Source organism: Callospermophilus lateralis, chromosome 2, assembly GCF_048772815.1.
Source record: "Callospermophilus lateralis isolate mCalLat2 chromosome 2, mCalLat2.hap1, whole genome shotgun sequence".
NCBI lineage: Eukaryota > Metazoa > Chordata > Mammalia > Rodentia > Sciuridae > Callospermophilus > Callospermophilus lateralis.
In genome coordinates, this window is record NC_135306.1 from 36507443 (window position 1) to 36523022 (window position 15580).

The 15580-nt window shown below is 36.6% G+C and overlaps 1 protein-coding gene across 1 annotated transcript in view; it reads right to left on the reverse strand.

Annotated features, from left to right (window-relative positions):
* The window catches only part of LOC143385719 (phospholipid-transporting ATPase FetA-like), a 73526-nt gene extending 61070 nt beyond the window's left edge, over window positions 1-12456 (reverse strand). The window contains exons 1-5 of the mRNA XM_076841284.1: window positions 12424-12456; window positions 11896-11955; window positions 2612-2725; window positions 1717-1815; window positions 74-135 (exon numbers count right to left, since the gene is read on the reverse strand). Coding sequence (XP_076697399.1) covers window positions 74-135; window positions 1717-1815; window positions 2612-2725; window positions 11896-11955; window positions 12424-12456 — 368 coding nt within the window. The remainder of the gene's footprint in view (window positions 1-73; window positions 136-1716; window positions 1816-2611; window positions 2726-11895; window positions 11956-12423) is intronic.
* Window positions 12457-15580: the final 3124 nt, after the last annotated feature.

Below are 15580 nucleotides of genomic sequence, written 5' to 3' on the forward strand. Positions count from 1 at the left end.
ACATCACACTTTAATAAGGCTGACCCTCTCTTGGGACTGGTCCTACCTAAATTGGCTTCCTTAAAAAACGTACCTGCCATCTGCCAGCAGCAGAACAGAACAGTTGTTAACTTGATTGTCACTTTGGTGCCTTTTCTAAAACCACACAAGAAGATGTTCAGGAAACAGATATATAGAACTGCATGTAAAATTTTAACATTTTGAAATATTACCATATATATATATATGTGTGTGTGTGTGTGTGTGTGTGTGTGTGTGTATATATATATATATATATATATATATATATATATATATATATATATATCCCCCCTCCTTTGTAATTTCCCTTTCTTCCATTCCAAAGCCCTTTCTAACACTAAAATCAGGCTAAGAACCTGATGCCATGTGTAAGCTGAGAAGGAAGGTCAGAAAAATTACCCAGGACGAAGAAAGACAAAGGCCAAAGCCCGGGGTAACTATATCAAAAGGCACAGAGGACAGAGTATACAGAGTATACAGAGTGACAGGCAGAACTAGAGAGTTCCATATGCCTTGGCAGATGCAGGAAAAAGGAGTGTATTGCTAAGCATACTCCCATCCCTATCCCAACTGTGGTCGACATACAGAAACTTCTACAGCAGATGGAATGAAGAAGGAAGCTGATATTCAAAGTCCAAATAGCAGGAGAACAAATATAGGCTATATCCCAGTGCCAGGAATGAAAAAAGGGCAGGACTGTGCAGGGGGCAGAGAGAATTCTGAATTTGTTACAATTCATAATTGTCCAGATATTTATCCTAAAGAGGTGGTTCTAAACCAGAAGTAGCTGGATTACCCCGAATCAACAACTTTTGTTTTGTTTTGTTTTTCCTGGAAAGAGTGGGGGTAGGATTTGTGAGTGGTTATGAATTAAAATGAGTCCAGTTGTAGTGAAATAGTTACATTTTTGCACATCTAAGTTGTGACTAAAATTTAAACCATCAAATACGCTAAGCTTGGATTTTACAATTAAAGAGTTGGAGAAACATGCTTTTAAGCTTTGGTCTGAAAACCTAGATAGGCAAAATCAGGATTCTCTTGGGGAAATTGCAAGGATCGACGTCCTGAATCCCTCTAACAGATGTGGGGCTGGGTTTTCCCCCTAGAAGCATTAGCTGTGAACCATTTTCTCTCACCAGTTGTTAACTTGATTAAGGAAAGGAGCTGTGTCTGAGGCTTTCTAAACTAGAAGGCTCCTAGTTGTGCGTGAATAGAACTGAAAGCTGGAAAGGAAATAGGGAGAATTGGAGAGAAGGGAAATGTGGAGAAGGAGGAGAAGAACGAGGAAAAACAGGAACAAGGAGGAGCAGAGTATTGGGAGGAAGGAAAAGAGAATATAAAATGGGAGAAGGGGGCACAGAGGGAGAAGGATGAGTGTGAAACCAGAGAAAGCTAAAAGTGGGTTGAAGGAAGAGTGAGGGAGTGGCAGAGCCAAAGGAAGGAGACTTGGAGGAGGGGCTCAAAATGATGGCAGCCCGAAGGCAGAGAAAGGCCTTGCATTGTCCCTTTCTGGCTGTGAAAAGAGAACCAGCCTTAGGCGGATGGGAATTACATATCCTTCTGAGATACATAAAGAAACAAAGAAGGGAAACATCTTTTTCCATTCAGTGCATCTTGGCTTGAGATACTTCTGGGAAGTTTTATTGCCCACAGCCTGTCCAGCTACAGTGAAGGAAGCCCAGGAAGCCACTTCACCAAGTCGTCGATGGCATCCTTCACTCCTGTTATGGACAGCACCACCACCAGAGGTACCACAGTGGTGTACCATGCCAAGGAGGAGATCTGGGGAATCAACTGAGAGAAGGAAAAGGAGAATCTTGGGTCAGAAAACTTAAAGGACAATATATTTTCCCCCAATTCCCTACCTCCACCAACATTTTCACTCCCTAAATTCATAATAAATCCAACTATCCTGTTGCTTTCACTGTTTTAGTTTTCCTGTAACCCTCAGGATATAAGTAAACATTTCCCAAGGGAGGATAAGGAAGGAAAGACTGTCAGTAGCTACCAATCTGTTCTGAGCTTCACAACCTTTGTCCTGATGGAAAAAGGCCAGTTCTTTTCTGATAACAAAGGATACTGGAGTAAGAGTGGGTGTGGGGAACCATACACTCTCCCACACCTCTTCCGCACAAGGAGACCTCAGATGATCTGTCTTCTGCTCTAATTTGGGCCTACCCTAGCTGCTTTCCTTGTGCTAGCAGTCTTATATTCTAAATAATCCTCCTTCCTCAGACTCCTACACATCAACTTCCTGTTGTGGAGTCTAGGATGAGAAAGAGGAATAGTACTGCAGTTGGTGTTGGGATGGAGAGTCTGTGGCCACCTATGGTCTAGGTGAACTGGGGCCATGCAGTCGTGAGGAACCCCCATTCCTTGGAATTTGGTGACCTTGTCTCCCTCCTGCAGAGGGTTGATTCACATTGGCTAATCCTAACCTTAGCTATTCTAGGGGACTAGCTTGAGTTACCAGCTGTTCATTTGCCTCTGTCTAAAGAGAGAAGATATCCCTCAGTTTAGGGACTGATTATACAACCTGACCCCAGAAAAGTTTATAAAACACCATGGAAAAGGGCCCATGAGGCAATACCTGTAGAATTAGCAATACCAGGAAATAGGCATTTGCAAGTCTCTGGAACTGTTCAAATAGGTTCAGGGGCAGGAAGTTCAAAATAGTATATTTTGAGGTCTTGATGGCATTGTTCTATGAGTAAAAACCAAAACAACAACAGCAAAAATCATGCATAATTAGAGAGACAAATGATAGCTTAAAACTGGGTTAATCTATTTGTTCATTCAATATTCAGTACTTATTTATTCACTATTAAATATTCAGCATATATTATCTATGTGTCAACTTGGGGGCAGGAACCATGAATACAGAGGTAAATGAAACAAGTCCTTTTCAGCTATACAATATTTCTTCTGCATATTTACCATAGTTTGTTTAAACAGTTCCTTGCACATGGACATTGTATTGTTTTCAATCTTTTATAATCACATGGAGCACAGTTTCTTGGAGAAACGGAAGGAACATTTTCACAACGCTATGACCAGCATGTAAGGTGAATTTTATTATGCCCTTTTTATATATAAAAGAACTAAAGGTCAGAATGACTTGTTTCAGGTTTCAAGATTAGTAAAGAAGCAGAACTGCATTGAAACTCAGGTCTGTCTGACACTAAAACTTACTTTTATTGTATCCTACTGCTTCTTATGTAGGACTGGGCAATAGAGAGAGGGAAAATCCTGCTCCATTGCATCACATTGAACATTATTATCAAGAACCACTCTCAGAAATCATAAACTAACATTCCACATAAACTACAAACACACACACACACATATAGTGTTATACACATGCATTAAATAACATGTATAAAACCAATGCTTATACTTATAAAAGACTGAAAGTGTTTAAATAAACAGTGGTAAATTTGTGGAAGAAATACTAAGCAGGTGAAAAAAGAAGCTATTATAAGATAACTATATTTATATGGGTTTGTCTCTGTGTCTTCTATTCTGTTCCATTGGTCTTCATGTCTATTTTTGTGCCAATACCATGCTGTTTTTGTTATTATAGCTTTGTAGCATAATTTAAAGTCTGGTATTGTGATGCCTCCTGCTTTCCTTTTCTTGCTAAGGATTGATTTGGCTATTCTGGGCCTTTTATTTTCCAAATGAATTTCATGAATGCTTTTTATATTTCTATGACGAATGTCATTGGAATTTTCACCTCTTTTGTTGGATTAATTCTGTATTTTTTCTTTTTAGGCTTTTGTGAATGGGACAGTTTTCTTAATTTTTCTTTCAGCTGATCCATCACTGGTGTATAGGAACACAATTAATTCATGGGTGTTAGTTTTATATACTCTATTTTGCTGAATTTGTTTATGAGTTCTAGAAGGCTTCTTGTGGAGTTTTTTGGGTCTTCTAAATATAGAATCATGTTATTGGTAAACAGGGATAGTTCTTTTCCTATTTGAGTCCCTTTAATTGTTTTCTTTTGTCTAATTGCTCTGGATAGACTTTCAAGAACTATGTTGAATAGAAGTGCTGAAAGAGGGTATCCCTGTCTTGTTCCAGTTTTTAGAGGGAATGCTTTCAATTTTTTTTTTTTTCATTTAGAAATGATGTTGGCTCTGGCTTTAACAAATATACCTTTTACAATGTTGAGGTATGCTCCTACTATCCCTTGTTTTTCTAGTGTTTTGAGCATGAATGAATGCTGAATTTTGTCAAATCCTTTTTCTACATCTATTGAGATAATCATGTGATTCTTATCTTTATGTTTATTGATGTGATGAATTATGTTTATTGATTTCCATATGTTGAACCAACTTTGCATCCCTGGGATGAACCCTATTTAATCATGGTACACTATTTTTTTTAATATGCTTACAGTTATCTCATCCTAGACAAAGGCATCATAAACATACACTGGAGGAAAGATAGCCTCTTCAATAGATGGTGCTGGGACAACTGGAAATCCATATATAGCAGAATGAAATTCAACCCCTATCTCTCACCCTGCACAAAACTCAACTCAAAGTGGATCAAGGTCCTAGGAATTAGACCCATGACCCTGTACATACTAGAAGAAAATGTAGAGCCAACTTTCCATCATGTCAGCTCAGGAACTGACTTCCTCAGCAAGACTCCTAAAGCACAAGAAGTAAAATCAGGAATCAATAAATGGGATGATATCAAACTAAAAAGCTTCTTCACAGCTAAAAACCAAGAACATGAAGAGAAAGCCTAAAGGATGGGAAAAAAGTTTGCCACCTGCACTTTATATAGAGTATTAATCTCCAGGATATACACAGAACTCAACACCAAGCAAACAAATAACCCAATAAATAAATGGGCAAAGAAACTGAATAGGCACTTCATAGAAGAAGAAATGCAAGTGGTCAATAAATATATGAAAAAATGTTCAACTTCTCTAGCAATTAGAGAAATGTAAATTAAAATTACACTGATATTCTACCTCACTCCAGTCAGAATGGCAATTATTAAGTTTTTTGGGTCTTCTAAATATAGAATCATGTTGTTGGTGGGGTTGGGGTTGTGGCTCAGTGGTAGAGAGCTTGCCTTGCACATGTGAGGCACTGGGTTTGCTCCTAAGCACCACATTAAAAATAGATAAATAAATGTGTGTGTGTGTGTGTGGGTGTGTGTGTATTACATTGATAAGGAATGTAATACACACACATTTGTGTGTGTGTGTGTGTGTGTGTATTACATTGGTAAGGAATGTAATACACACACATTGTGTGTGTGTGTGTGTGTGTGTGTGTGTGTGTGTTACATTATATGGGGAAAAAGGTTCACTCTATATTGTGGGTAGGACTGCAAATTGGTGCAACCACTCTGGAAAGCAGATGGAGATTCCTTAGAAAACTTGGAATGCAACCACCATTTGACTCAGTTATCCCACTCTTTGGTTTATACCCAAAGGACTTAAAAATCAGCATACCACAATGATGTAGCCACATCAATGTTTACAGCAGCTCAATTCACAACAGCCAAGCTATGGAACCAACCTAGGTGTCCTTCAAGAGATGAATGGATAAAGAAAATGTGATATGTATACATAATGGAATACTACTCAGTCATGAAGAAGAATGAAATTATAGCATTTGCTGAATGAAGCTGGAGATTACTATGCTAAGTGAAATAAGAAAATCCCCCCAAACCAATGGCCAAATGTTTTCTCTGAAATGCCAACATACAATAAGGGGTGGGAGAGAAAATAGAAATTCATTGGATTAGACAAAGGGGAATGAAGGGAAGGAAGAGAGGATGGGAATAGGAAAGATAGTAGAAAGAATCAGATATTACTTTCCTCTGTTCATATATAAAACCATGATCTGTGAAACTCCACACTATGTACAACCACAAGAATTGGAAGTTATACTCCATGTGTGTATAGTATGTCAGAATACATTCTACTGTCTTCTGTATCTAACAAAGCAAACAAAAAAGTATAATGAAACTATGATTATGAAAACACCCCCAGGATATATTAGAAAGGCTCACCCACAATGTAAAAAATGGGAAAGTAAGAATGTACATTTATATTTGCTTTACTGTCACAAAGAAGCACTGATGAATACACAAGAAACTGGAAAAAAAGTGGCACTGTATAAGGGAGGAGATGTGGGCAAGTTTGGGATGCTTAAGTATGATTGTTCAATATATATCTCTTTTCTTTCCTACTAGTCCCCCCATGGATTTATTGAAGTACAATAAAATATACATATTTGAAATATGCAATTTGATCAGTTTTGACATGTATGTAACCAATATCATCAATATAAAAAGCATTTCCATTACTTTTTTTTAAAATTTGAAATCATGCAGAATGTTCCTGAATGATTTATTACATTAGGAATCAATCATCCTAGGGTTGTGGCTCAGTGGTAGAGCCCTTGCCTAGCATATGTGAGGCACTGGGTTCAATTCTTAGCACCACATACAAATAAATTAATAAAATAAAGGTCATCAATGTCTAAAAAAATTTATAAAAAGAAATCCATTACCTTAAGATATACAGAACCCTACTCCCACATGTCAAATATTTCAAAATTAAATGACTCACTTATAAATATCTCAGAAGTCAAGGAAGAAAGCACAATAAAAATAAATAAAAAGTGCTCTGAACTAAGTGATAATAAAAGCTTAAAATATCAGGATCTCTAGGATGAAACAGTAATCAGATGAACATTTATAACTTAAAGTATTTTTATTAGAAAAAAGCTAGATTAACAATCAAATTATTTTCAAATTATGTAGTAGGAAGAAAAAAATAGAAGGAATATATATATATTCCTACTCTAATTTATACACACACACACACACACACACACTATACTATGGCTAAAATTTGATAAGAATCAAAAAGTCTAATCAAGAAAAAAGAACACAAAAATTAGTATTAATGGAAAGGGAGCTATCAAAATAACCCTACAGATGCTAAAAATATATTAAGGTACTATTACAATTGTATGCCAACATATGTGATAGCTTACATAACATGGTCTATATTAGAGAAGGATCTGTGTGCTGCTGAGAAGAAAGTGTATTAACTGATGGATGAAATATTCTATATATATCTAATAAGTCTAAATTATCAATTGTATTTTTTACTTCTATAGCTTCTTTATTTAGTTTTTGTTTGAAAGGTCTATCCAGTGGTGACAGAGGCTTGTTAAAGTTACCCAGTATTGTGGTGTTATGGTCTATTTGATCTTTGAAATTGAGAAGGGTTTGTTTGATGTATGTAGATGCTCCATTGTTTGGGGCATAAATATTTATGAATGTTATGTCTTGTTGATATATAATTCCCTTAAGGGGTATGAAATGAGCTTCTTTGTCCCTTCTGATTAGCTTTGGCTTGAAGTCCACTTTATCTAAGCATAGAAAACACTGCTTGTTTATGTGATCCATGTGAATGATATGTTTTTTCCCATCCTTATACCTTCAGTCTGTGGATGTCTTTGGCAACAAGGTGAGTGTCTTGGAGACAGCGTATTGTTTGGGGCTTGCTTTTTAATCCAATCTGCCAGTCTATGTCTTTTGATGATGATTTTAGGCCCCTGAATTAATGTTCAAGGTTATTACTGAGATATGATTTGTATTCCCAGTCATGGTTTATTTATAGTTTTTAATTTGAATTTGTTTCTCCTTTGATTGACTATTCCTTTAGTGTAGTTCTTCCCTTTGCTGGTTTTCACTTTATTCTTCCCCTTTTACCTTTTTTCTTTTTAAATCTTTATTTTGTTTATTTGTATTTATGCAGTGCTGAGAATCAAACCAAGTGCCTCACATTGCAAGGCAAGCACTCTGCTTCTGTGCCACAACCCCAGCCCTCCCCTTTCATCTTCATGGAATATTTTGTTGAGAATGTTCTATAGTTGTGAATTCTTTTAACTTTTGTTTATCATTGAAGTTTTTTATTTCACCTTCAAATCTAAAGTTTAATTTTGCTGGATACAGGATTCTTTGTTGGCAAACATTTTCTTTCAGAGCTTGTATATATTATTGCAGGACCTCCTAGCTTTGAGGGTCTGGTTGATAAGTTAGCTGAGATCCAAATTGATTTCCCCCTTTGAAATTTTATCCTTATTCTGTATATTAGGCATTTTCATTAAAATGTGCCTTTGTGTGGGTCTGTTGTAATTCTGTACATTTGGTGTCCTGTAAGCCTCTTGTATTTGATTTTCCATTTCAGATTTTAGGTTTGGGAAATATTCATGTATTATTTCATTGAAAAGATTGTGCATTCCTTTGTTTGTATCTTTGTGGCTTCATCTATCCCAATAAATCTTAAATTTGGCCTTTTCAGTTTATCCCATAGTTCTTGGAAGTTCTGTTCATTTTTTTTTTTTTTAACATCTTCTCTCCATGGTCAACTCTATTTTTCAAGATTATATATTTTGTGTTCATTGCCTGAGGTTCTGTCTTCTAAGTGGTGTAGTCTGTTTGTGATGCAAATTGAATTTTTTAATTTGGTTTACTGTTTCCTTCATTTCATTTCAAGGAATTCTGCTTGTTTATTTTTTTCCAGAATCTCTGCCTCTAAATTTTTTTAAATTTTTTTTTTTTAGTTGTAGATGGACACAATACTTTTATTTTATTCACTTATTTTTAGGCGGTGCTGAGGGTTGAACCCAATGCCTCATACATGCCAGGAAAGTGCTCCACCACTGAGCCACACCTCTAGCCCTCTGCCTCTTTATTGAAGTGATCTTTCACTTCCTGCATTTTCTCTCTGATTTCATTCCTTATACCGTATTTTACTTTGCAGATCCAGTTTAACTATGTACATTCTAAACTCCTTCTCTGACATTTATTCCACTGTTGTGTTGATGGATTCTGTTATTGGAGTATCTTGCTTTCTTTGACATGATTTGTTCCTTTTTTTCTCGTGTTCTTTCTGTGTTTACCCATCTAACAGTATGGATCTGAGGCAGTAGAATTTCTACTCTGGACTTTTAGTGTCCCTGAAGGCTTCCAGTACTTCATATTTAGGGGGAGACAAATAATAACAACCAATGCAAACAATATACAGCATTAAACCAAATAGTTCCTACTATGATATTTACAATGTTATCACAATAAACAGAAATGATATAATCAGTTATTGCCTACAATAAAAACAGCGAGTTTGCAAAAAGGTTTATAATTTCAAATGGTGGACAGGGAGAGAACAGAAGTGATATAGGATGTGATGATTATGAGGGAGGAGGAGAGAATAAGAAGTAAAAAATTAAAGAGTGAAAGAACAATAGAGATTGGCTGTTATCAGAAGAAAAGAGAGAATCAAGGAAAACTAGTAGGAGAAAAAATATATATGAACAAAAATTTTTAAAAAATAAAAATAAAAGAATACAAAACATAACTAAAACATACTAATCAAACATTCTAGTTCATAAAATAACTAATCCATAAAAAATAATTGGCTTCAAAAATGCTAGAAATGAGAAAAAAAATGAATATGTATAAATGTCCATGTACCATTAAGGTCACAATTATACAGAGAAAAAGAATTAAAAAAAAGATCTTAATGAAAAGTTAAAGAATTCTTTCTGTTGGGGTTCAAAATATTCTCAGCTTCTCTTGTCAGCAGTTTTAGGTGGGGGTCTTCTAGAGTGTGATGCTCCACCCTCTGGATTGCTGGAGTGAGAGAGGTAAACCAGTAAGCAGAGTTCCTGGAGGCAGGGTTTTGGCTTAGATGCTCCATTGTTTGGGGCTCTTTGCTGAATGCAGATAGGTCTGGAGATTTTAAATCAGTGCACCTCCAGTACCCACTACTTGCTTGTCCACACTGGAAGACTGTACCCCAGGGATAAATTAGTGGGGGAACCAATTCTTAGTCCCCTTCCTTGCCTTCTGACCCCATGTTTCCTGGTCTTGTGTTCAGTCTCCAAACAATATCTTCTGCCCGTGCCAGTTCAGTAAAGTCACCCCACTTTTTTTTGTTCACCCATTCTTTCTGAGAAGCTACCTGTCTGCTTTCTTGGTTTCACTCCTTGGGGCAGCTAGGAAAGTGACCTCCTCTATTCTGCCATCTTGAAAACTCAATATATATCTTTTCAATGAACTACTTATTCATAAACAAATAAGTAGGTGAAAAATGAACAGCCCAGTAGAAAATTGGCAAACATCATTAATAAGCAGTTTTCAGAAAAAGAAATATAAATGGCTAACACAAGAAGATTATCAATCACACTTAAAATTAAGGAAGAAGAGATAACAAAATGCCATTTTTCATCTAAGAGTCTTTTTTCATTGGAGGTGAAAAGATTGATAATAAACAGTTTTGCAGGAATGTAGAAAAATGGACAGTCTCTATGTGGGAGGCCATCCTCACACGTGATTTGAGTTACCTCCCAGGCTGGATGAGAGGCGTTGGACACAGCGGTGTTAAAGCCATCCCACACCCTGTCCCAGGTACGAGGGCTTGTCCATGCAGAGGCGTGCCTAGCCACTGATCTGAAGACCCAATCGCTAGCCCTGACCTTGGGATGCTGCCCCCCTTAACCTTCATTGGATGGAATTTTCCCTTGAATTTTTTGTTCCCCAATAAAAGCTCACTCCCTGGTGTTCTCGTTCTCTCTCCTCTCCTCTCCTCCCTCCCTCCCTCCCCACCCTCTCTCTCCCCCTCCCCCCCCTCTTTTGTAAACCTGGAGGCGGGAGCTAGGAGAAGCGGGCTCAGAGCTGGGGTTAAAGATAATGAGAGTCTGTCTCTTTAATTTAAAACTCACTAGCAATTTCTTGTGCATTGAACCTTCTTTTATGAAGCTTGTGCTGGTCGCATGGCAGATCTCTACTATAGGCAGAACTATAAAAGGATATAATCTTTTTAGAGGGAATCTGGAAGTATGTATCATAATTTTTAATGTGTTTTCCTATTATTTTAGCCAATTCACTTCCAGGAAGTTCTCACAACATATATGAATATAAATGTGACAAACTATATATATTTATACCTATATATGGAATATACATATTATATATCTATGCAGATACACATATATAATGTTGGTCATGTAGGATCATATATTGTAGATTTCTTTCCTTTTTTTCTTCGTTTAGTACTGGGGGTTGAGCCCAGGGGTACTTCACCACTGAGCTACATTCCAGTCCTTTTCATTATTTATTTATTTTATATATATATATTAGTTGTAGTTGGACACAACACCTTTACTTATTTATTTGTTATTTATTTTTATGTGGTGCTGAGGATGGAACCCAGGGCCTTGGACGTACTAGGCGAGTGCTCTACCATTAAGCCACAATCCCAGTGCCCCCCTGTCCTTTTTATTTTTTATTTTGAGGCAGGGTCTCACTAAGTTGCCAAGGCTGACCTTAAACTTGTGATCCTCCTCCCTCAGTCTCCAGATTAGCTAGGATTACACTGAGCTTGGCAGGACTATTTATCAAAGAAAAATGCTGGAGAAATTTTAAATGCTCATCAATAGAAAACTGGTTGAATAACATAAGGTTTATCAATATAATGGAAAATAATGAGTGTAGTAGATCTACATGTATTGTCTTAATATCTAAGCGAAAAAAGACAATTGTGGAACTAAGCTTTCATTTGTGCAAAACAAAAAGCTACAGTATTTCTTTTCTAGTTGTCATATATAAATCTAAAATCTGAGACATATTCTCCCCTGAGTTTAGGTACTTGGATTAATTTGGTTTCTGAACCCTCATTGTACCACACATTGTATAGGAACTTAAAAGAAAGTAGACTTTATATTGAAGGATTCACATCTATAATGAATTCCCTGTTTCCTTAACAAAGAGAAATATTACAAAATATTAACCCCCTTCTGAAATAGCCCAAGGTGGGATACTTACTGGATATCCAAAAAGAGCGTTGAATTCTCTGTTGTTGGCTTGCAGAAATCTCTCATATTCTGGGGGTGGGGTTGGGGGAGAAGAGAAATGATAAGAAAGAATGATGGACCTCTGCAGATCAACCTGGGATGCTGGCTGCTAGTGAAGACTTTACTAGGTTCCAACACTTTCTTGCTGAGGATATTTATTTAAAAATGGGATTTTTGTCTCTTTATTCAAAGAAATGAGAAATATATTTCAAGGGGGAAATCCTCAAGTCTTCAAGCTTTCTGGAAGAAACAGGACAAGAACATCCTGAGAGTCTACACATTAATCCTTTGTAAGTGCTTTCTAGATTATGTCTCTGCAATCATAACTGTTAAACACAGAAATCCAGCCCTCCCTCACAAATCAATTCCAACAACCTGTCTTAGGATAACTGAGGCTCTTTTCCAGGCCAGGTTTCCTAAACTTTTCATGATATTGTTCCTGTATGAAATATATACATATATATATTTATTATACACATATATGTATGTATATAAACATGTTTGGTTTTTGTTTATTTTGTTTTTCATCCATAGTTGCTGGCTCTTAACTCCCTCTCCAAGGCAGGCCAAAGAAACTAAACTCTCTTTCCAAAGGAAGGTTGTGGAAATTCTAATCTTTCTGGAGCTGGCCATAAAAAATTTCTCTGACTTACCTTGTCTAATAGTTAAGTCATAATACCCCACCTCATTCCAGAGGGTTCCTACCTCATACTCTGGAGGAAGGAATGCTGCACAGACAGGACTTGTTGGGGTTCCCCACCAAGTCTATTAGCTTTCATGCCTATGCAATAGTCTCCATTAAACCCCCAAAGGATAGGGTTTGGAGAGCTTTAGGACAGATGAACAAGTGGAGAATCCCAGCAAGGTGAACAAGGACTCATATAGACACTTGGAGGATGTTGTACCCCACCTCCACAGGAACAGAAGCTCCTGAGCTTGAGACCCTTCCAGACCTTACCCTGTATATCGCTTCATCTGACACTTATTTGTCTCCTTTGAAATATCCTTTATAATGAACCTGAAATATGTTATCTGAGTCTGTGAGCTGCTTTAGCAAATTAGTCAAACCTGAGGGGATAATATCAGAACTAAACTGGATTAGAGTGCATTCAGCTCTTATGTTTGCTGCTGCAAAATCAATTGCTTACTGGTAGGGAGCAATCCCCATAACTTTTGAGGTCACAGAAGTCTTCTCTGTGTATTGTGATGAAAGCAGAGGACAGACAGACAGACAGTTTTCTCTGACATGCTTGCTTAACTAAATTTAAATTATTAAATCATCACTAAGCATCTGTTACACAGAAGCCAGTGTGCTGTGGTGGGATAAAAAGACGAATAAGACAGAATATCAAATTTTAATGTAGTAGGTCTGAGTCTGATAACTACAATATAAGACAAAACCATCCTATCAAAACAGAGGTGTTGGGCTGGGGTTGTAGTTCAGTGGTAGAGTGCTTGCCTAGCACTCATTTGTGTGAGGCACTGGGTTGGATTTTCAACAATGCATATAAATAAATAAATGTCAATTGACAACTAAAAAAATACTTTAAAAAACAGAGGTTTTACAACTATTAGAAATAGTGAGGTTATTGATATATTATGAAAAATTTAAATGTATAGATCTGTCTTTCAGTATTAGTGGGGGATAGGTTCTAGGGCCCTTGTGAATACCCAAAGTGATGATGCTCAAGTTTCTTATATACAATGGTGTAGTATTTGCATATAATCTATCTATGTACATCCTCCTGTATACTCTAAATTATGCATAATGACCCACTGAAAAGTAAGCAACTAAGAGGAATAAGGAGGAAGGGAAAAAAGGAGAGAAATTCAGTTGATCAGCTGTCAATCATGCTTAGAAGATTCTGAGCAAATATCCCCTTGCTTATAATGGGAAATGGATCACAAATGAGATTTTCCAGCTAAAAATGAGATGATTGTCAGGAATGTATATTAGTCAAGGCCTCTGCTTTTTATAGTTATCCATACTGACAACTCAGTTAAGACCAAATGTTGGCAAGGGAAACTCAGGAATGACTCCCTGCTGTATGACCTAGGGGATTTCTGCCAAGTCACTTAATGCCTGTGATAGAAATTTCTTTCCCTCTTTCCTTGTATAAAAAATAAGTGAGGAGAGCTGCAATGGGATGGATATTTGGTCCATTTAAGTTGGAATCAATTTACATTAGGTGGTAAAATCATATAATCTAAAACATTATAGCTAGCAGATTTAGTTTACCATATGGCTTATAACCTTGTCTAAACTCCCAGATGTCTGGAGTGCAGCAGATGATATCTTCACATAAAGAATGGTAAGAAGTAGCAGGGCATGGTGATGCATGCTTTTAATCCTAGGCTGAGGCAGGAGATCATAAGTCCAGGCCACTTAGCAAGACCTTGTCTCAAAATTAAAATTAAAAAAGGCTGGGAATGTACTTCAGTGGTTAGAGTACCCTGGTTAAATACCCAATTACCATCCCCCCGCCCCCCCCCCCCCGAAAAAGGTAAGAAGCCTAGCTTAAATGACATGACAGAGAGATCATAGGTAAGGCCAGGACCTATTGCCCTGTAGGAGAGGCAATAACTAATTTGCTTTCTCACCACAGTTTCATTTCATTACATAGCTAATAATGCTATGTCCTATGATCTATAGTCAAATCCTTTGTCACACTTATAATACCATATTTCCCCCACTCAACAAAGAACTCCTTAAAGACAAAGAACATGAGACCTACTTTTTTAGATTCTGCGTATAAGTGAAATCATTTAGTATTTGTCTTTATATGCCTTGCTTATTTCAGTTAACATAGTATCGTCAAGATTCATCCATATAGTCACAAATGACATATTTTCCTTCTTTTTATGACTGAACAGTGTGATGGTTACCAGGGACTTGGGGCAGTGGTGGGGAAAGGGGTTGGTAGGTGTTAATTCAAGGTTACAAAATTTCAGATGGGAGATCTATTTTACAACATGGTGACTACAGTTAATAGTAATATATAGCAACTTTGAAAATGATAAATAGATTTTATGTGTTCTCATTACAAAAATGATAACTATGTTAATTAGCTTGATTTAGCCATTCCATAATGCATATATATGCACATATAAATATAACATATACATATGTTATTTATATATGTATATATGATATAATTAGCTTGATTTAGCTATTCCACAATGCACACACAAATATATACACATATATAATATACATATATATGTTGTTATATGATATATGTATATATATGATATTCTGAAATATGTATTGGAATATATATTTCAAAACATTAGGTACAAAATAAATATACATTTTTGTCAAATTTTTAAAAAAGATGGAGATCATGTCTTTTTTTCCCTTTCTTATTTAAGGGAAAATAAGAAAAATTAGCTCAGCATTAGTCCCCAGATTTAATAAAGATTTGTTGAATGAACAAGCACATAACTGAAAAGATGGTTACAAGAGTGTTTTGCCAAATTGAGGTCAGATTTCTGTCCAAACCCCTCCAATGGAGGATAATCCCCTCCTCCTGTGGAAGGATCTGCATAATCACAGAACAGCTGGGCTGGGCTGAGAGAATGCTCAGCTAAGGCTAATTTTTTTTTTTTTCTAACCTTAGCTAACGTCAGTAAACAGGAGGCTGTTAAGGATGGCT